The sequence below is a fragment of the Schistocerca serialis genome, unplaced genomic scaffold, assembly GCF_023864345.2.
Source record: "Schistocerca serialis cubense isolate TAMUIC-IGC-003099 unplaced genomic scaffold, iqSchSeri2.2 HiC_scaffold_1420, whole genome shotgun sequence".
NCBI classification, from domain to species: Eukaryota; Metazoa; Arthropoda; class Insecta; order Orthoptera; family Acrididae; genus Schistocerca; species Schistocerca serialis.
In genome coordinates this window covers 2,160,113-2,183,338 of record NW_026047648.1, presented here as the reverse complement: position 1 = coordinate 2,183,338, position 23,226 = coordinate 2,160,113, and the positions used below count along the sequence as shown (strand labels likewise).

Here is a 23,226-nt window from a genome sequence, read left to right as displayed (position 1 = left end):
CCACTAACACTGATAAATGATCATTTATTTTTCATTTAGATTTTAATACTTATGCAGTATTTCAGTGTTCTGCTCATGGGTGATTCTAACGCTAGGATTGGAAATCGAACAGAAGGGTATGAAAAGGTTATGGGTAAATTTGGAGAGGATATGGAGGCCAACAGGAACGGGAAACAACTCTTGGATTTCTGTGCCAGTATGGGCTTAGTAATCACAAACTCCTTTTTTAAACATAAGAACATTCACCGGTATACTTGGGAAGGCAGGGGAACCAGATCTGTCATTGACTATATAATAACAGATCAGGAATTCAGGAAGGCTGTGAGGGACACACGTGTATTCAGGGGATTCTTTGATGACACTGATCATTATTTAATCTGCAGTGAAATTGGGATTGTGAGGCCGAAAGTGCAGGAGGTCAGGTTCATATGTAGGAGGATAAGAGTGGAGAAACTTCAGGATAAGGAAATCAAGCAAAAGTACATAACAGCGATCTCAGAAAGGTACCAGTTAGTTGAATGTAGTCAATTACAGTCATTGGAAAAGGAATGGACAAGGTACAGGGACGCAGTACTAGAAGTGGCTAAAGAATGTCTTGGAACAGTAGTGTGTAAAAGTAGGAGGAAGCAAACAGCTTGGGGGAATGACACAGTCAAGGCAGCCTGTAAAAGGAAAAAGAAGGCGTATAAAAAATGGCTACATACCAGAACCCAGGTAGACAGAGAAAGTTATGTTGAAGAAAGAAATAAAGCCAAACAGATAATTGCAGCATCCAAGAAGAAATCTTGGGAAGACTTTGGAAACAGGTTGGAGACATTGGGTCAAGCTGCTGGAAAACCATTCTGGAGTGTAATTAGCAGTCTTTGAAAGGAAGCTAAGAAGGAAATGACAAGTATTTTGGACAGGTCAGGAAAACTGCTGGTGAATCCTGTGGATGCCTTGGGCGGATGGAGCGAATATTTTGAAGAGTTGCTCAATGTAGGTGAAAATACGATCAGTAATGTTTCAGATTTCGAGGTAGAATGGGATAGGAATGATGATGGAAATAGGATCACGTTTGAGGAAGTGGAGAAAATGGTCAATAGATTGCAGTGCAATAAAGCAGCTGGGGTGGATGAAATTAAGTCGGAACTCATCAGATACAGTGGAATGTCAGGTCTTAAATGGCTACACAGGATAATTGAAATGGCCTGGGAGTCGGGACAGGTTCCATCAGACTGGACAAAAGTAGTAATCACACCAATCTTTAAACATGGAAACAGAAAAGATTGTAACAACTACAGAGGTATCTCTTTAATCAGCGTTGTGGGTAAAATCTTCTCAGGTATTGTTGAAAGGAAAGTGCGAGTATTAGTTGAGGAGCAATTGGATGAAAATCAGTGTGGGTTTAGGCCTCTTAGAGGTTGTCAGGACCAGATCTTTAGCTTACGGCAAGTAATGGAGAAGTGTTATGAGTGGAACAGGGAATTGTATCTATGCTTTATAGATCTAGAAAAGGCTTATGACCGGGTTCCTAGGAGGAAGTTATTGTCTGTTCTACATGATTATGGAATAGGAGGCGTTGGGTTCATGGTTCAGAGTAGTTTCAGGGGTAGGACAAGGCTGCAACCTGTCTCCACTGTTCTTCTTATTATTTATGGATCATATGTTGAAAACAATACACTGGCTGGGTGAGATTAAGATATGTGAACACAAAATAAGCAGTCTTGTATATGTGGATGACTTAGTTGTGATGGCAGATTCGATTGAAAGTTTGCAAAGTAATATTTCAGAGCTAGATCAGAAATGTAAGGACTATGGTATGAAGATTAGCATCTCCAAAACGAAAGTAATGTCAGTGGGAAAGAAATATAAACGGATTGAGTGCCAAATAGGAGGAACAAAGTTAGAACAGGTGGACGGTTTCAAGTACTTAGGATGCATATTCTCACAGGATGGCAACGTAGTGAAAGAACTGGAAGCGAGATGTAGCAAAGCTAATGCAGTGAGCGCTCAGCTACGATCTACTCTCTTCTGCAAGAAGGAAGTCAGTACCAAGACTATGTTATCTGTGCACCGTTCAATCTTTCGACCAACTTTGTTGTATGGGAGCGAAAGCTGGGTGGATTCAGGTTACCTTATCAACAAGGTTGAGGTTACGGATGTGAAAGTAGCTAGGATGATTGCAGGTACTAGTAGATGGGAACAATGGCAGGAGGGTGTCCACAATGAGGAAATCAAAGAAAAACTGGGAATGAACTCTATAGATGTAGCAGTCAGGGCGAACCGGCTTAGATGGTGGGGTCATGTTACACGCATGGGGGAAGCAAGGTTACCCAAGAGACTCGTGGATTCAGCAGTAGAGGGTAGGAGGAGTCGGGGCAGACCGAGGAGAAGGTACCTGGATTCGGTTAAGAATGATTTTGAAGTAATAGGTTTAACATCAGAAGAGGCACCAATGTTAGCACTGAGATGATGATGATGATGATGATGATGATGATGATGTAGTATTTTATGTGCTATTTGACATATCAGAAATCTTGTGTTCGAGATGACACTGTGCATTCCCTGAACCAATTGTAATGAACATAGAGCCAGTGTTGTAAATCATTCAGTGTCTTTCTCTTTTATTCAATAAAGATTAACATCAAAATTCCTTGTTTAAACAACAAACATATTACAATTGTTTACATTCTTGAAAAAAATTTAAAACATTATATTATTCCAAACTCGTTATGCACGCTGTGGGAAATTACTCAAGCTCTTATGTTTGAAAAAATTTTTGTTAACGGGAATCTTTTTACTAGCAGTAATCTTTGTGTACATTTTAAAAATTCTCTTCATGATGTATAATAGATTCTTGTCGTGATCTTCACCTAGTTCACTGCCTCATACTTCCCACACTATTGGGTGTCACTTACAGACAGATACACAATGTTTGGTTCTGGAACTGCCTCTGTCTTTCAATGATTCCACTCAACCCCCCCCCCCCCCCAACCTCTCAAAATTATACATAGTGTCACATTCAAATTTTATACACGACAGGTGCCTATGATTTTAACAATAATTAAAATAAGATGTATAAAACCACGTGTAAGCAGAATTATTTTTTACTTCATACAGTGTCCACTTCACACAGTGAAGTGATACAGTGTTTTCCCATTTTTTGGGGAGGATGTCTCACTATCCCATGTTCATCCTACTCCCCCTTGTATCCATGCCAGCCCTTCTAGATAGACATCAAATTCTTACGGAATTTACCATTCACACCTACTGTATGTGGAGGACAAAACATAATTTTATTTCAGTAGCAAGTTCACAGCACAACTTAAATCATCAATCACAAACATTGCTCATCACCCCCCCCCCCCCCCCCCCCACACACACACACACATTAGTGTGTGTTTTTCCATCACTGGGGAATGACACAGCTTACTTCAACTACCCCATGGTTTCATGTGTGCTTACAAAGTGAGGATGCTCACTTGAAAAATACTTAAATTCCTGTCAACCATATTTAATGAATGAAATTTAGACGAATGCGGTAATACTGTTATGACACGTAACTGTTGCACAACCACAGCCTCTTTCTGTTGTCAAATCACGAGGTTCACCGTGCCTTACTGCCCGCTGTACTGAATTCCTTCTCCAGCTCAATTTGAAACACGCTGTCAACCATTTTGTAGCTGTACCTTTCAAAGACCAGTTTTAAGACAGGCTTTGAACGATGTCTGATGATCAAAGTATCACATTAATTACAATACAAAATGTTTGACAATCAGACGAGTGTCGTGCCTGTCAAATTTATATGCGTGTGTTAACATGCTCAGAAGCAGCCAAATTTCCTGAACTGCGTTCCACCTGGTTTGTATCCAGCCACATAACTTTCTTGCACTTTGTCTATTATCGTCGATATGAAAACCAATACCACAGTAATGTAAATATCAGAAAGCCCTTTACCAGAGATGACGGTCCTCAGTGCGTGTAAACTGAAGTGAATTACAATAAATGAGATTTCAAAAAGCAAGATTCAGCTTCAAACTACATGCTTTTGTATTGGACTGCGATCCAGGACTCCAATCCGGCCACTACAGATCTTAACTATCATTTTAACAGCATGTGACATCATATGCACTTTTTCAAACTTGATATGATGGGGCATAAAGTTTTGTTTTGGGCAGGGATTGTGAATGAAGCACAATAAACTGTTATAATTTTATGTATCGAAATTTTTCACCGCTAGAGGGATGATGAAACTGAAATGATTATACACCAAAGTATTCCCCTGCTGCGTTTCGAACCCAGCATATATCATGTTGTTTTCTAGCCACATATAGATAAACAATGTCGGTTTATTTCACCACCAGTGAGATATGCTCATGTCTGAACTAGAAATTATGCGAGGAAAAGTTCTGTGCTGACTGGGACTCTTAACCCTGTATATGCTATCACCACTGGCTACACACCTGTCAAATACTTTTCCACCAGCCACTAGGACTGGAATTTATAAATCTGAAATGATAGGATAAAAAGTTCTCTGCCTGTTTCAGGGTCAAAATTGGCACCAATTGTTATTGTTGATGTTAGCATGCACAAATGCTAAAAATCGTAATTGCTTTCCACATGTTATTTGCAGTGCGAATGCTACAACTTGAAATCACAAAGCGAAAATTTTTGTACCCAACCAGTATTTAAAACCAGACCTTCCCCTTTCATTGAAACCTGGATAACTATGGAATGTTGGGGACCCAACAAAACGATGGAACTGTATTGTCTGAAAAGTGTTCAAAATGGCAGAAAGAGATATCCAAGTTAGATTCCCAGTTCAGCACCAACATTTTCAACATTGCAAGTTCAAATAAGTGTGCTGTGACTTTACATGACAATTGTTTCAGGGATGAAGTAAAATTTCTGGTGCAAGAAAGGTTAACGGTGAGCTTCCACTAGCCGGACGTCTGCCTCTGTCATGGCCCAACATACACCGACTCTCCTCCAGCAGGTAGTGAAGGAGCGTCGGCTTTATTGTAGATTAGGAAGGAAAGTGGAATCTTATGTTGTTAAACAGAAGTCACCGGAGGCAAAGAGGGTCTGTTAATACTTGTTAAGTGTTTGGCTGATCAGTGACTCGAACACAGAGCTTAAGCAAATGAAGGTAGAGAAATTTTAACAGACCACCAAACTACTTTCAATGCAGTGCCACTGTTTTGCTCGTCACTGGATGAGCGTTCCGTTTCCCTGGAGGTTCATTACAGCCTTTACAAAACATTCTTTTCCTTGTTAATCCATATCAATGGCCACTAGTTGCCTCAGCTACCTAATATGTACTTTAGAGTTGTTTTTGTAATCACTGAAATAAAATCACATAATTGTCGGCTGCACTACTGGCATTATTGTAGGCTACAGAAATTTCTGCAGGAAGTGTTTTTTCCCACCTGAGCTGCTGTGATCTTGTAAGAGTTTAAGTTACACCAACACTAGATCGTACAAAACAAACTCAGCAACAAGTATCAATCAAACTTCCAGAATGTTCTCCATTGTCACATTTATAACTGCAGTAGTGTGCCATTGTGTCAAGGAACGTTAATTATTTTCTAGTTCTTTATTATTGTGATAGAGGCTTATAATTTTACTAAAAGAAGAGATGCATTATTATAATTTCTTCTGTTATTATTAACACCATCAATCTTGGCAAAGACGAGGCTTGTCTTTAGTAAATGTAGCTCATGTAGCACAGATAATCCCTCCATATAAATTCCATGTGGAAAAAGGAGGCCTAAAAATGTACCGTGCAAGTGCTTAAGAAAGTCCATAAATTTTCCTCGTGTAGCATACTACATTGATGCATGTAGCCTAAAAGGACCACCCATAATTTAACTGAAACAGGTAGATTCATGCATAATATCATAGACTTTTGTCTGACATGTTGTCATGCAGGTTGGAATAAGTATATTTATCAATCATAATTTTTTATTTGTAGCTAGAAAGTATTCATGGAGTGACTAATTGAATATTGTACTCTTGAAGGTCATGAGGATTGTTGTTTAAACCTTCGAAAATGGTGCATGAAGTATTTTGTGCGTCACAGTATATTGATAATTTTTACTTATGGACCATCTGACAGCAACTGAATAAAACACAATTTTAGTGCCATACGCGTTTTGAGTTTATTTTGTGCAAGGCATTATCAGTGGCCTGGAATATGTACATATGTTAGCTATTTAATTTACATTTTTGTCACTGTGCCTATAGGTTATAAACAGGTCTGGTGGTTGGTATTTCCTATTAAGTAGTAATGTTTTGAACTGTACTTACAGGTTGTGTGGACAATTTCTTACATATTAGACTTCCATTGCATTTTTGGTGTTGTTCTTCCTATGAATGCCAATTTGCAGTTTTTTCCCACACTCCACAGCACTATGAACTGAAAGATTGTTTCAATACAATGTTTTGGTTTCTGTTGCCGACTGTCAAATGTTTTTACCAAAGATCGAATGTTATTGCCAAACTTTCGAGTGTAATTATTGAAGTATGTCATCTGTTTGTGTACGTGTGTGTGTGTGTGTGTGTGTGTGTGTGTGTGTGTGTGTGTGTGTGTGGTATTTTTTTTATTTTGGCTCTGCTTATGTGTGTTAGTTTATGTGTGTAGGTCATGGTGTACCATCTGGTTCTTTTCTGTGTGGTGTTCTCAGTGTGTGTTTGTTGAGTGTGTTTGTAAGTTTTCAGCTTGTGAGTCCTTTTGTATTCTGGAAATGTTTGTTTTGTTGTATTATTTTGTGCACGTATGTGGTAAGTGTGTCAAAGAAATTACGTCAGGAAATAATTTTCTCATTTTCAGTTGGTTGGTTTTACCAGTATGGCTCAATCGATTACTGCCAAATGTTTTGAAATGTGACCAATTAGCCATCATGCGGCACTTTAATTCAATAGGAAATGTTGAGGAAGAAAGAAAGAAGTAATTAAGTGTCAAACATCCCATCGACTGCAAGACCATTAGAGACAAAGTAGAATCTACAGCTCTCAAACGTTAGAAAGGAAATAGATAGTGCCATTTCAAAGGAAAGGTCACAGTATTTGCATTGCTTAGTTTAAGAAAATAAAGGAAAACTTAAAACAGGATGGTTGGATGGGCATTTGAACTATTTGGCTTTACCTTCATAAAACAAAAATGTTTGGTCCTGACAAAAAAACGTAAAATGAGAGGCTAATGTGAGTCCTCAGAATGTAACAGTACACATCTGGTGTAATGAAGCTCTTTTGTGTTACGAAGTTCTTCCCACGGATATGCCCATAGTTATTAGCATCCATTGTATTCATGGTTGTCTGCAATGATTTTCATTGTGTCGTGCACATAAAACCAGAGGAGAAAAGCAATTTTGATTTTTATCGCCTCTGCATGTCTTGTCAACTATGACAGCTGGTGTCGATTTCAAGTCTGTCACACAAAACTTTAAATGATTGCTTGAAAAGTTAAAACACGTACCTCGTAGCAAGTGGTGAAAAAGAATTCGATAATCATCATCATCTTGTGTGCAGTCAACAACGATGGTGCATGCAGCACGTGGGGATAGATTCCCACCCTACACAGAATGTTCTGTTAGGTTATTTCCAGTATATATATGGGCACATCCTGCTACAGCTAAACTAAGCAGATGTTTAACATGTATTTGTGGTTAGAAAACAATGAGAAGTGGTGGATTCAGATCCCAGTAAAGGAACAAAATACTTTTTCTCGACAGTTCAGATTCTCATATTGCTATATTTGGATATGTAATGTATTACTGCACTTAGTTAACAATCCTATTAGTTGCTAGGTTTGAATCATCGAACACAATGCGAAGCCATTTCAACATTCCAACATGCACACATACACACATGCTTACCTGTGGCTGAAATGATATTTAAGATCTTTCGTACTTAGTTAACAGAGACAATAGGTGCTCAGTTGGAATCCTGGATGGTAGTCTTAATACAAATGTTTTCGTCACTTAATTTAAAGTTGAAACTTAGTTTCCAAAAAGTCATTTATTGCAATAAACTTGAGTTTACAAGCTGCCATCTAATTATAACAGGTTTCGATATTCACATTATCGTGATATTAGTCTGATTGTGGACTCAGTGTTACAAATCAGTTGCTTCAAGTGGGGTCTTTTAGTAATCATTTTGTAGAGTGAAATGCCCATATCGAAAAGAGATCAGAGGAACTGCAAGACAGTAACATTATGTGGGTGCATTCGTCGTTCCCCTACACTCTGTCAAGGAATATGGGACTTCATCATCATCATACAATTTAGGTGGAGTGGAATTCAGGCCGTTTGGATAGTTTTGATGGCGATAGCACCTGAGCTAACCTGTCCAGTAATTCTGTAATTATGTTTTGTGCAAGTATTGGGCGTTGTATGTACCTTCTGGCTGCACTTAGATTTGAACTACCTGTTGTACGGGGTTGAGCGACTGCCGTGGAAAGCTCGGATGGTACAACTGATTGTTATTAGCTTACTGGTAATTCATTTGTATTAACTGGAGCCCTATCCCCTGTGTGGATGGTCCCTCAGCAGTGCTGGCCATAGTGAGCCACCTCCACATCCCCACGAGGACACGCCTAGCCAGCTCACACCCTGCCTCTCTGTATGTGCAGTGCACCAGTCGTTACAGAGCTGAGGACTACCACTACCACCAGCACCACAACCACAACCAGAACCACCACCACCACCACCGCTGCCACCGCCACCTCTGCCAGCGCACCTCGCCAGACACCTGCTGCTGCGCGGCCCACGACTCCTCCACCTGATGAGGCCACTGTCTCTCAAATGCGGTGAGTTCCCTGAAAACACACACGCGCACACACACACGCACACGCGCGTGCACACAACATTATATGGTAGATAAGATATAAATACTGAAAAGCAAAGTGTAAATGCTCAGTCTAGACTTAATGAGGGTCAGCAAAGTGAACTGGGAATAAAATCAAAACATACAATCAGAGGTGGTATCCCCACGACTAGATCATAGTACCATGGAAGAGAGGTTAGTTAAGAATAGGTTGGTAGGAAAAATAGTTATTGTCAACAGTTCAGTGTCTTATTCATAAAGACCAGCAAACAAATGCCAACAATAATTCAGACTGAGATTTTCACTCTGCAGCGGAGTGTGCGCTGATATGAAACTTCCTGGCACATTAAAACTGTCTGCTGGACCGAGATTCGAACGCGGGACCTTTTCCTTTCGTGGGCAAGTGCTCTACCAACTGAGCTACCCAAGCACGAGTCAAGCCCAGTCCTCACAGCTTTACTTTTGCCAGTACCTCGGCTCGTACCCTCCAAACATTACAGAAGCTCTCCTGCAAACCTTGCAGAACTAGCACTCCTGAAAGAAAGGATATTGCGGAGACACGGCTTAGCCACAGCCTGGGGGATGTTTCCAGAATGAGAGTCGTGCTTGGGTAGCTCAATTGGTAGAGCACTTGCCCGCGAAAGGCAAAGGTCCCGAGTTCGAGTCTCGGTCCGGCACACAGTTTTAATCTGCCAGGAAGTTTCAATAATTCAGACAATGTCATGCCCAGAAAATTTAGTGATGGGGAGAGTATGAGTGCACTGAATGTGTAACACTGTCAGATGAGATAAATGTCTATTACTTTAGATGTATTGGAATGGTCTAGCAGAGGTCACACACACACACATTTATGAGACCATTTTTGGTGCTTGTCAGGAATGAGAGAGGAGAAAGAACCCAATAATTTGCTATAGTTTCTGTTAGTAACCAAGAAATATACTCGGCAATCACCAAACAGAAGCAAACGCCAGCAGAGCCTCAGCTTGCCAGGGTGTGCACCACCTTGGTTGCCCCACTGTAGTCTGCTGTAACAGCCAGTCTCGGTAACCACAGACATGCAAAGGGGGAACTCTGCCTTCTGTTGACAATGTGTCTGTCTGTCTGAGCAGCAGAATTGCAGTGCCATGAGCTCCCAGAGTCCACAATTATTTATGACATGCATTCCTATCTCTGTCTTTCCCTACAGTTTTTAACCTCAGCAACCACCTCTAGTTCCACAGTGGTTATTCCCTGATGCCTTCAAATATAACTTACTCTGCTGACCCTTGTACTTGTCACAGTTTTTCACATATCACACTATCCTCACCTATTCTGCAGAGATGTTCGATAGTTCTTCTGTTAAGAGTTCACCTAGTTTAAACATCCGTCAATAGCACCGCATTTACAATGCTCCGATTCCCCTCTTGTTTTTTCCATAATCCATGATTAATTTTTATGCAGTACTCTGCTCCAAGCATACATTCAGGTATGTCTAACACAAATTAAGGCATATCTTTGATATTAGTAACTTTGTTTTGCGGGGAATCTCCTGTTTTTCCATGCTACATTATTCCTTATAACAACCGTGCTTTGACCCTCAGTGTAAATTAGCATCACATGTACCAGAGTCCGTACAAGTGGTCTACTGTGTGGTCCTTAATTCTGTAAACTTTGCCACCAATGTTACTTCTGCCACACCCCAATACTTTCCTCTTTCTTCCATTCATTAATCCTGATTTGGCACTCATTCAACTGTTTATTACATTCACCAATTCTGGTGATTCAGTCTGACTTTCGGTGAACACAGAAATATCACCAGTGAATTTTATCAATGATATCCTTTTCAACTTAAGTTTTAATTAAATTGCTATAAGTTTCTTCAGTTCCACCAATGATTCTTTAGTGTTCATCTGAACGTGTGTGGAGATTACCTGCATCCTTATCTTTAACAATCTTTAATTCAGAATACCAATTCTTGTTGATTATTGTACATATTCTATGTTACCTGCTGTTCAATATATCTTATATGTACCTTTTCAAAAAATTTCACACACTTTCATTATTTCATGCTGTCAAATGTCATGTAAAGATCTTCAAATCCAATAAAGATGCCTTGATTTTTCTTACACATTCCTTCCACTATCCCTGGATCCTTTACTCCAAATTTATCTTCCTCAAACAGATAATCACCTTTGTCTTCCATTCTTCTTCATGTTGTTGTTATTTTTTCAAAAAGCTCTATTCATGAGCTGTTTAGCTATTGCACTTACAAGTGCTTGGTTGCTTCTGTAGTATCTGGATGGTGTTTCTCTGGCATTCTGTTGCTATGACTCCTGTCTCACGGATTATGCAGACAAATGTGGATACTCGCTTGATTGCCGTTCATTATCACGTTGTCTAGAGCCTCATAGAAGTTAAAATTCCCATTCCATTCCCGGGTACTTCACTATCCTATTTATTTACACACTGAATTCTCATAACAGTTCTCTTAAAATTTAGTTCACTCATTATCATACCTGAATTGTGCTCTGAGTGCACATCTGTTGCTGGATACACCTTACAATTCAATACCTGATTCCAGAGTGTGTGTCTGGTTGTGATGTACTCCAGCTGGAAATGTCTTTACCAACTAAAGCTCTGCCGTCCTCCTGGAGATCTGAAAATGCCAAGATACCGAAGCAGCCATACAAATGTCACAGAACACAGGGCACAGCCTTGCAGAAAGTCAGCCACCCACATGTGGTGGAATTGTGCAGGAGGGCCCCTCCAAAGGGACTGCTTTTAGCGGTAATGTGGCCGACCATAAAAGGCAATCAGTGCTAACCTTAAACCGCTGTGAGGAATTTTTGAGAAAGTTGTGACCACAATATAACCTAATGGGAACAGGACAAACAGACTGGGATTCGTTTCCAAAACACTCCAGCAGAGTATAACCAACACTTAACATTTGTGTGAGGAACAGATGTTCTCCAGCACAAAAGCAAGTCTTATTAATTACATATTAGTTATGTATTAATATCAGTCGCCAGCCTAATTAGGAATTCTTGTCAAACAATGTAATAAAGCAGAAGGCAGTGCTAAGGCTAACCTAACCTTCCTTGACACACACACACACACACACACACACACACACACACACACACACACCTGTTTCTTTATATCTGTTCACATTACACCAGAGCAACGTAACCTTGCAGATAAATGTAATACTAATTTGGAGGTCAAACAAATGGCCAATAAGATTGCAAACTGTAGCATATGCCTAACAACAACATGTACCTTGAATCAGGGCTTAATTTTGGCCACAATGCATTCTGGCACCTCCCAGAAACTCCCTTTCTTCTAATTCTCTCTTTTCTCCCCCCCTCCCCCTTTTTTTAACAGTACAGTACCGGAGATTTGAAGTAGTACATGTGTATTAAATCAAACCGTAACCGTAATTTTCCGCTGCACCAGCACAAGTGAACATGACAATGGCTCGCCAACATGATGTGACGGGCAGGAGGTAGAGAGAGAGAGAGAGAGAGAGAGAGAGAGAGAGAGAGAGAGAGAGAGAGAGAGAGAGACGTATACCCAAGATAATTGGAGTATCATTCTAAAGTTGTGATTGGTGCATATTGCCTTTTGTATACGACTGCCAACAACCTCAGCAATGTAGTAGCAAGGCAACATCTCATGTTATGTGTGTTAATGAGAAATAATGTAAGCCATGTTTGAATGTGAACGTCTTTATAATGTGCTTTCACGAAATCATTTTATTCCATGTTGTAATTTACGTCACAGCTAAAAATCATATGTGCGAATGGAGCAAAAATGACTAAAAGTTGGCAGCCTTGCGACCCGTTATCTGCCCGCACCCTCGTTAGAACATGGTTGACGCTATACAGTAGAGGGGAGCTCCCACAGGGGGCAAATTTGAACTCCTAATGCAGAACGGACATGTATATGTTTGACCCTTAAGTCTGTCTGTCTGCCCCAGCATAGTCCTCAAACGAAAGTTCCAATTTTAAAGCCGTTTTTTTATTTGAAAGCTGGTTTAATGGGGACGGTTCTTAGCTATATTTCTGAAAGTCTGTTCAGCCGTTTAAATGTCATCAGCTATGTGAAGTAAAAATGTTTTCTGCCAGCATGCTCTCTTGAAATACATTACATAATCCATAAGAACTATATCACGTTATGTAGTACCAAACTGTAGAGCTCAAAAAGATGTACCTAAATAAAAGATTAAGGTTGAAGAATAATGATGATTTTTGTCTTCTGAAGTCAGCTGTTTAAACACCCACAAAGCAGAAAAATTGAGTGTGACTCAACTGTGAAAGACAAACATATGCTCTTGCTGACTTTTTGTGGTTCTTTTTGAGGTCTACAATTCATTAAAAAATCAAATGATTTTGCTCTAATAGTGTAAGGAGCACGACGGCAGCCCAGTTTCTTGCGACTTGACTTACAATTATAGCCACAGCTTATTTCTTGTGCTACCTAAAGTAGCTAAATATATAATAATAGATAGTAAATGAATATATCTGTGAGTTAAAGAAAGAAACAAGTAAATCCCATAAGTGGTTCTCGCATTACAGTTGCCTGTCTGTATGTCTCTATGTGAATTCAGTCTTTTTAGTCCACGATTCAGACAGGTCGTGTCTATGGCTTTTTCAATTTGAATCAGTTTACCTTGTTAGCCATCGCTGCCTCACAGAGAAGCCAACAAACAATCCAACAGGCACTTCAGGAATTCACGTTCAACAATATTACTCAATCACTCTCTGTACGTCAATCGCTTGCAGTGCAGTTGTTCTGCTCAGAACTGACAGCATTGTTTTGGTTTGTTCGTAGTGTTTATTTACACATTGTGACTCAGTGGACAGGAGAGTTTAATAGTAATGTATATCTCTACAAAAATTAGTGACTTCTTTAAACCTAAAAGACAAAACGTTAGTGAGGGCAATGAAAACCACAGTTTAGATGTAGAATCCATGACGTCAGCTGTGGCTGGAGAAGAAGATGCAAACAACAAAGCAGACAATCCTTCTCCTATGTCATTGTTGCAAAATGAAAATTTGTATAAGTTGGTGGATATGGATACAGACAAAACATCTATAGACAGTATTGATAATTGTAATGATGATGAAAAGCCAGATTGTCGGTCTGTCGAACAATGTACAGATTATAAAGCTAAAAACCCGTGGTTGATTATTAAAAAAAGGCCAAGTTTGTAGATATACACTAGGTGCTGAAAAAACAAAACGGTTAAAACTGAGTGAGCAATGGCTTTTAGGAACTGTAAGCTCATGTGGGACATGATCAAATAACGTCTCTTAGGAAAAAACTGTTTGATCACTGCACATTTGAAGCTCACGGTTTAGCAAACAAAATCCAGACTACGCAGAAAAATATCACATTAAGAACTCCGTCGCTTCCACAGTAAAGGAACAAAAAGTTGTTACTGAGCGTATTTTTGGACAGCTTATAAGCAAGCAAAGTTACATAGACTGTTTAATGAGTTTCAGACAGAAATTGATCTCCAAATTAAAATTGGTTTGGATATGGGCCGAATACTATGTTCAAATGTTGCTTGATCTAATATAGTGATTCATATTTCTGACCAGATGACATCAGATCTAATAAATAATTTAATAAAAAGTGACTCCAAATTTTCACTTCTTTTGGATAAAGCCACTTCACTTTCACACAAAGCTTTGATTGTCTAGTTCAGAACATTGTTAAAAGGGAAAACGCCATGACAATTTCTTTGCGACTTTTTGGGCTAAATGACACAACAGCATCTGATATCTTGAAAGAACTTTTAAAGCAGTTAGAATCACTAGGACTAGGCTGTGAGTTTTTGAAAGACCATTTAATCGCTTTGACTTGCGATGGAGCTTCTGTCATGTTAGGAAAAAAGTCTGACCTTGCAAAGCTGATGTTTTTCAAACTTATTCATCTGGCATTGTTTGAATCATCGTTCAGAACTCACCATGCATGACACGATAGAAGAAGTGGTCGGAATTAATCACTTTAAAATATTCATGGATAAAGTTAGAAATATCTTCAGCTGCTCCCCGAAAAACAGCAGTGAGTTGGCAGTTGCTGCTAAAGGTTTGGAGCTAGAAATTTAAAAATTGGTCATGTGTTTTGACACTCGTTGGGTGGCCTCCAGTTTATTGGCAGTAAAAGCTGTGTGGAAAGATTGCAGGGCTCTGTACAGTCATTTTTTAGAAGTATCAGAGGACACGAAATGAGACTCAAAACAACGGTCTTCTTACAAAGGGCTCTGTAATTGTCATCTACAACTTTCGTCTCCAACCTAGCTGTAATCTCTGATGCCTTAGAAGAGTTGGCCGATCTATCCCTACAGCTTCAAAGATCAAGTGTTAACCTTGCTCAAGCTCACGACGACATTACACTTTTATTAAAAGTGTTTGAAAGTCTGTTTGATGCAATGGGACAACATGCAAATGTAGCTAACATTGCACTGGAAAATATGAACTTTCAATGTGTTAAACTTTCTCAAAGAACAATTATTTCTAAGATTCCTGATGAACAGTTTAATCGCAGCTTGGCAAATAATTTGTGATCCAGGTTGCTATCAACAGTGAATGCATCTGAAAGCTACGATGATGATATGAACTACATGAAGGCCATTCACCTGAAATTGTGGCCTAAAAACATATCGATCACTTATGGAGAAAATGAGATTTTTCGAATGTGTGAAAGATTTAAGATTAATAGCCCTCTGAAATAATGAAGGACTTCAGGGAGTACAAACAGGGTCTGAAACCACTACTAAGTGGAGAAGTGCCAACTGTTCTTGTACAGCCACCAATGTTCAAAAATTTTGTATCAATAATAAACAGCATTGCAGTGTCGATTGCAGAGTGTAAACGTGGCATTTCTGCAATGAACTTAATTATGACACCACTGAGATCGTCACTCTACATCAGCACTGTTTGTAGTTCATTACGCATCAGACTCCTGGGACCACCTGTAGCTAGATATGAAAATGGGCGTCTTGGATGGCGAGGGGATATCATTCTGCACTTGCTACACAGTCAAAAGCACGAAGTGATAAAGTGTATAATGAGGATAATTCTGTATTATGGAAATGTTTTTCGTAATCCATCTCCATTGATTGTGTTTAAAATAATTTCACAATGCTTATTTTTCTTCCTTTATTTGAGCCACTGAGTATGAACTTAGTTAAAACTATGAGTTCAGTTAATAATACATCCTAAAAAGGTACTTTTTAACAATAAATACACAATGTATATTCTGTATAAACTGACTCCTCATATGCCACTGACTTTTGTCAGGATAACAGATGTTTGTCATTTTAAGTTAATACACTATGTTGAAAGTGTAATAAAATTTAAAGGGAAATATTTAAACAAAGTTGTATACCCTTAGGTCAAAGATATATAGTGCATGTTGACAGGACTTGTTATTTTATGAGTGAAGGGAAATTAAATTCATATTTCAAACTACAAAACTGTAAACTCAAAATTAACGTTCGGTACAATTTATTATTAATGTGATATTCTTGATTTGGAATCATTTGTAATTTTATCATATATGAGTTAACAGATCAATACTCAATCCCACCGATTCAGTTTATTGGTCATTAGCGGTTTAATTGTTGAACGGCAAATCGAGCTAAAAATCTACTGAGATGTAGGATTCTTGAAGTTTTCAACTGCTGTTTGAAACAGTATAACATCTTCGTGCAGCCTGCTGAAGTAAAATTGTTTAAATAATGGTTTAATGTACAAACTAATTTTTTATATACACAGTATGTTATTGGAAATGAAAAAGTAATTTTAACAGAGCTATAATGGAACTCAAGAAGCTTTGACATTTTTGTAAAATATTCGCCAAAGATGGATGATTGTTATAAGTGCGACTTTGACTGAAATGGTCGACTTCACTGTGAAGCTGATTTTAATATAAGTGCATGTTTATTTTTGTAATAATTCTCTCCCAATGCCAAATGCATTGATTGCTTTTCCTACAAGATGTATTCTACATGTAAAACATTTTTCGGTCAGATTGCAGCAAATGTGTTAACATTTATAATAACAGGTCCCTTTTGATTTTTTGTGGTTTAATAAATAAATATTCAGTTTGCAGTGGCTACTCATGAAATATGTTTTTCTCAGTTAAGACACTATGGGCTTATGGAAAAGAACAAATCTGTCATCTCTATGACGAGTTTATCATTTCCTGATTATTATAACATAAAGAACACTTGCCCACAAAAAGCAAAGGTCCCGAGTTCGAGTCTCAGTCCGGCACACAGTTTTAATCTGCCAGGAAGTTTCATATCAGCGCACACTCCGCCGCAGTGTGGAAATCTCATTCTGGGAACAATAGTGTTTTTTCAGTTAAATTTTTACACGTAGGGTCTCATGTTAATTAAATGGTAAAGACCTTTCTCTTTGGCTAGTAACATAGGAACAACTAAATTTTTTACAAGTGTAAAAGTTAAGTCATAGATATTTTTAGTCTATTAGTTACATTTTACATTCAGAAGGGAATTTATTTATTACCTGTATAAATAAAACTTGTGATTTATTTTTCACTCACTATCATGAAAGTTTCAAATGACAAAATCTGACTGAAGAACATTACATATAATCTTTTCCCATGGCAGTGTAACATGTGGGGAGGAGAGGAGACGAGAGGAGAGGAGAGGAGAGGAGAAAGATTACGGCAGCCTCAGGGTGAGGAAGTGGGAGGGGAGAATGTTTTAACTTTATCTTGCATTGTTATCAACTCAGGCGCGACGCAACGATCAGCTGCTATGGTACAAAATGCTCACAGAATTAACATTGCGTGAAGACGTGGGAAATCGAAATTGTACTAGACCCAGATGGAGCAGGAATATCTTAGTCATTAACTGCTAAATGCCTTGTTGATGAGTACTGAACACACGTTCATAGAGCAGCTACAAAGAAACTGTTTGAACGTTGTGGCTGGCAGCATTTGAAAACGTGATGTCGTGAGTATGACTTGGTGCCAATACGTGTGAAGCAGAACTATGGGGCAAAGTGACACTGGTACGGCAGGTGGTGGAACCTTGTGGTGCTATGTTTTTGATTATAAGATATTAATGGTTTAAAAACCTGAATTTCAGAACTGTATTTAAGAAAGAATTTCTCATTGTAAGTCTTATCACATGTCTCTCTCTGTGGCCAGTGGGGAGTGGTAAAAGGGGGCGCCTTACGGCACCTAAAAGTTTAAAAGTTAAGCCCTGCCTTGAATGAACTAGATGCAGCAGTTAATAGAACCAGTCACCAACACACATGATACTAATAGCAATACTAAACAGGGAAGAGCATGAAATGATTGATTTAAATCAGGAGGTCTATTATGATCCTACCATATAACATCATTGCTAGTACACGGTCTCTATACCTTTACGTTACCCAGCTTACATTTAAGTAGCTAATTCAGTAAATATTTCTTTATTGGGCCCAGTTTGAAGCAATTAAACAGAATGCAAATCTAACTACACTGGCTGTGGAGGTACCTTTGCTTTGCTTCATTAACTAACTAGTTTAGTACATGAGGGCCATGCTCATTAACAAATCTTCACAAGTGTGTATGGAAAATGGTGAGTATTCTCATCAATAATTATTCATTAAGTGAAGCCCAACAAACTATAACTCTTCAAATAACAAATGTGCTTTGAAAAGTAGTCTTTTAACCTTCTCAAAATATAGTTGGGTGGGCAAATGCCAACACCATTAAATTCAAGTTCAAACACCTTCTCATGGAATGAACAGTAATAAAACTTTGTAATTCTGATCAAAGTGCATAAATGCAACAATTAATAATCTTTTTCACTTCTAATTAGTATTATTATTATTATTATTATTATTATTATTCTTTTAACTAACAACTTTACTATTTTTGGACAGCTTTTAAGTAAGCCAAAGTATTTAAGAAAAGTAATGCAGATCGATTTAAAAATGCACTGGAAGTGGTGTATTTCTCAAATTATTAAACTGAACTCGAAACACAATAACTCCACACATTAGAAAGCAATCACAACTATTTTTACGGCTGCTGAATAGTCTTTTCATAATAAATTAGCTCACTCGGAATTAAATTCACTAGGATAGGATTCCTGGTGAGGTTTGTGATTTGGGATAATCACAGGTGCAAGATAGAGCTTTTAGCAATACCGTGATTATTATTAAAATCAACCAAATTTCACAAATACCTGGTCCATTTACAGAGTGCCAAATATAAACATTTTGGTGGAAGGCTGGTGGCACTGCCACTGGTGGCATGATTTGCAGTGGCTGTTAACATGGCAGCGATGTAGTCGTGGTAGTACTGTTGGCCTCGCCGTGTTATAGACCTTCTGAATTATATTTTTGCAGGGCCAAAAACAATGCCTTTATACATGGTATCACCAAATGCAGCATCTGAGGTCCATATGTAACACTCTTTAAGTTCCTCTGCCTCAATACTCCAAAAATATGAACTACAATGTTCTGCTACTGCTAGCGAGATATTAACCACAGCACTGCTCAAGCCAGACTCCTTAGCCGTCGCAAGGGACGAGTTGCCACTTGCGTGAACGACACCTTTTCCATTCTGCCAGGCTACTTCTGTAGCTGCAGGGATTCCCCACATTTTTTACATTCAACCCTGCATTCCCTAACTATGGACCAAGTCATTTACAGTACATTATATAATAATCATTCCGGGAGTTATTTTCATTCATAAGCATAAATTGAACATTGTTCAAAAAGTTCACATAACTGAAATATGTATACATTGTCTAAGAATTTCCGTGACAGGTAAAACACTCTGCATATGACAGATACAGCACTCTACATAAGCAACTCTACAAATAGAAATATCAATACAAAGTAGGTCAAAAATGGATGTTACATATGCCCCATGGTTCACTGAAGATTCCTGCTAGGCAAACATCAATAACACCTTAATGGTACCAAGCAGTCGAAAATAATAATCACTTCATCCAGAGCTGAGCATGAAAAGAATACATTGCAAAACACATTAAACCACTATACACTTCATTATCAAAACAAGACATAAGCAACATTATTCAATTATGTGCACCTGTCACATCTGGCTCTCATTTTGTGAAACAGTAAGTTGAGTAGTAAGCAAAATTTATCTGTATCGCCAAGAATATTGAGTAGCATTTTGTAAGCATTAAGAAATGTAGGTATACACACTCTACAAATATCACAAGCAATTTGACATTGTACATGCAACACATCCTATAGCATGATTTTGAATTTGGTCAGTATTTATCGCATGATCCTCGTCGTGGTATTGAGGGATTAACCGGCACGTCTGCCGACGAAAGGCCTCCGCAGACGCCTGGATGGCCTCCATTGACGCCGCTTCTTTTTTCGAAACCAGTCTCGTGATCTTGCGTTGTGAAATTCTGTGCTTCTGTTTAAATGCCGTGACCTATCGATCAGACGCCTTGAATTTGAAATCGACGAATTGTGCAGCTGCAGCCAATGTCCATTGCTGTAAATTTCTTGTCGTAACTTGCTGATATTGCTGTCTTGCTTCCACAAAATTCACGACTTTGTAGGTTATGGGAATCATGTCACTTTTAAATCTTTTCGATGACGGTTTGTATTCGTCTGGAGAGGAATCATTTTGTGGCACTTCGAACTGTTCGTCGTTCTCCTCACATTCTTCACAATCCTCATGAGCGTGAATTAATTCCTCTTCAGATACGAATGTTTTTGCACCCAAAAGTTCCAGTGTATTATTATAAAGTTCTCCGGCCAATAACATAGCATCGTGAGAGATTTGTTCCGAAGACGTCGATGCAATTAAAATATTTTCCGTCAACAGCTTTTCATAATACACCACTGCGCCCTTCAATCGTAATTTTGATAGATCACTATGAACGGACTCTTCAGGAATTTCTTCTCCTATTCCAGATGAGCCAGCAACTTCTTCAGTAGACGTGTTTAACCGCGGATCGGAATAACACGTCGAAATTTGAAATAGGCATGTCTGTTCATGACGAAGTCGAAAAACAAACTGCCGTTTACTTCTCATGGCTCGCGCACAGTCCTATGCGCAGATGGCCGTTACAATCCCAAGGGGGCCCTTACAAAGCCCCTCTAAACCTTGAAACCCCATGAAACGAAATAGAACAACGAGCACGAATATTTTTCAGTGAATGAAAAACTTAACATTCTTGAGCTAAAATAATGTCAGTTTGAGAAACTTTTTGAATAATTGGTGGAATAGCAAAAGAAAATGAAACAGAAGGAAAAGAACCCAAGGTCTCTGGCATAAGAGTCCGAGCCCTAACCATTTTTTAAAATTGGTCATAACATTCCACAGTAGTACATAATTTTCAACTAACATTTAAAAGTAATAAAACAAACGAAAATTAATTACAGCTTCGTTGACGTTTTAGAAGAAATCAAGGCCTAAACCAGATAGTGATGTTCGTCACTTGATCGTATTTGTTTTTCAAAGATTAAATTGTCTCTCAGTTCTTCATGTTCTGAATCGCATAATCGAAAATGGAGTTCATATGACGCTTCTTCTGAGGAAGTTGGCGTATGTATCATAGTAATTATTTATGCGTAGTAGCTTGTGATGCTGGTCGGAGATGTACGTCCAAAAATCTCCTTCGCTCATTTCTTTACTGGACAGCAGGTAAAATACCGCGTGTCCCTTCAACCAGTTGCCGGCATTTTTCTTTGAGGTGGGGTATAATTCTTCTTCCGGGTGTAAAAGGCACATTGGCGTTATCAAATACGGCGGTTTTCTCTGCATAGTTGCTAATTTTTTTTCTGATTGACAACCATCTATTATTTGCATTTCCACAGACAAATTGATGCTCATCTCTGTCAATCAGGTTGCAAGTGGTACACGAAGGGGAATCAGCCAGATGAATGGAATGTAGTGTGTGGTTCGTTGAAAATTTCCTATTCACAAAATAATACCACAAAGACTAGGCCAAACGGCGGCTCGGCACTGGACCAACATTTTATACTCATAAGGCACCTGAGAAACTTTGGATCGATTTTTCACGGGATTTTCCGAGTGGTGCGTCCTAATATTTTAACCACGTGAGGTGTTAGGGGTCCACGCAAAATTTCGGACAAATCCCCGACCCCGTGGTCGTGCCGTCTCCTTGTGAGTTATGCTGGGGAGGTGGCTGATCTCCACGTGGCCTGCGTTTACGTTTAGTGATTTGCTGTCTCCTCTTCGTTTATTGCTCTCACGTCAAACGAAAACAAAATTGATCTCTGTGGCCGGGAGCTATCAAGCGAAGTAAAATACATTGATATGAGTACAGTAGACTAAAATATGTTATTAGTTTCAGATTTGATTTTATTTCCACCCTCCTGACAGTCGGACCTTAATCGCCTTGCAGAACAATAGTTATTTTTGTCAGTTTGCTAAAGAAATTTGGCTTTTATTAATCTTCCTCGCTGAGGCAGTGAAGTTATTTGAAACGAAGTTTTTAAATCCACATTATTGGCTAGTTTCAGCTGTTTTTGCTGCATTTCAAAAGTGCACGTTTTCATCCAACCAATTATGTTACTAGCAGCTGCAAACACGATTTAAGTTTTGACAGAAACTTGTGCAGTTTTTTAGGTATAATCTACCTTGGTTGCTTACATACTTCAGTACTCTCCCCATAAAATGCTGCAGGAATCCAATTATGCGAGACGAAATGCAATTTCGAAACCAAAGAGGAGAATATGTTCGATATCTGGTCTTCGGGTTTACACAAATTTGTGAATAGACCCGAAATACTGTGAGCGTAGAACCGCAAGTGGAGAGGCACATCCTGCAGAAATCTGCGCACTGTACCGTGTTGGCCGTTCGTGCAGCTGCCCCTTGACGTGATCTTATTTCGGCGATAACAGAACCAAGTCAGGAGCACGCCTCAGGTAGCCAAGGTGGCCAGTGACTGTCGATGTGGACCAACAAAGAAACGTTTCCAACAGGTTGTAATCGACCCCCACGGAATCGGAATTTTCCATTAGTGCGGAAAGGCCTCCATTACGACATAGTCATGAACCAATGCTCTGTGCAGACGGGTGTTCATTTGGAATGATTCTTGTGATGGTCGGGGCTAGGTTCTCACATAAGGCAATCAATTTAAGAAGTACAAACACACTCTGATGTCATTTGAAAAATGTAGTGTTGCACTGTGATTCCAAACCTACACAAGAGACGTCACTTTGCTACTTGTTGCGCGAGAGTCCTTTTAGGTTGGGCCATGGCGGAGGCCTAATCATGCCAGGTTGAAAGCCAGTCACCAGTAAGCTTTCTTACGCGAGAGTGTTTTTTGATGAATGTGCCACTGATCGTGCAAGATCACTGGGCAGCTGATTCTTATTTTATTTCGACATGAGATGTGGAAAATATCGGTGCTGGACTGAGATCCGAACTCAGATCTCCCTT

At 39.0% G+C, this 23,226-nt stretch overlaps 1 protein-coding gene across 1 annotated transcript in view; it reads left to right on the top strand.

Moving 5' to 3' along the window:
• LOC126443013 (uncharacterized) overlaps nucleotides 1–23,226 on the top strand; it is a 93,113-nt gene that overhangs the window by 56,193 nt on the left and 13,694 nt on the right. Inside the window, exon 3 of the mRNA XM_050090862.1 lies at nucleotides 8,615–8,791. Coding sequence (XP_049946819.1) covers nucleotides 8,615–8,791 — 177 coding nt within the window. The remainder of the gene's footprint in view (nucleotides 1–8,614; nucleotides 8,792–23,226) is intronic.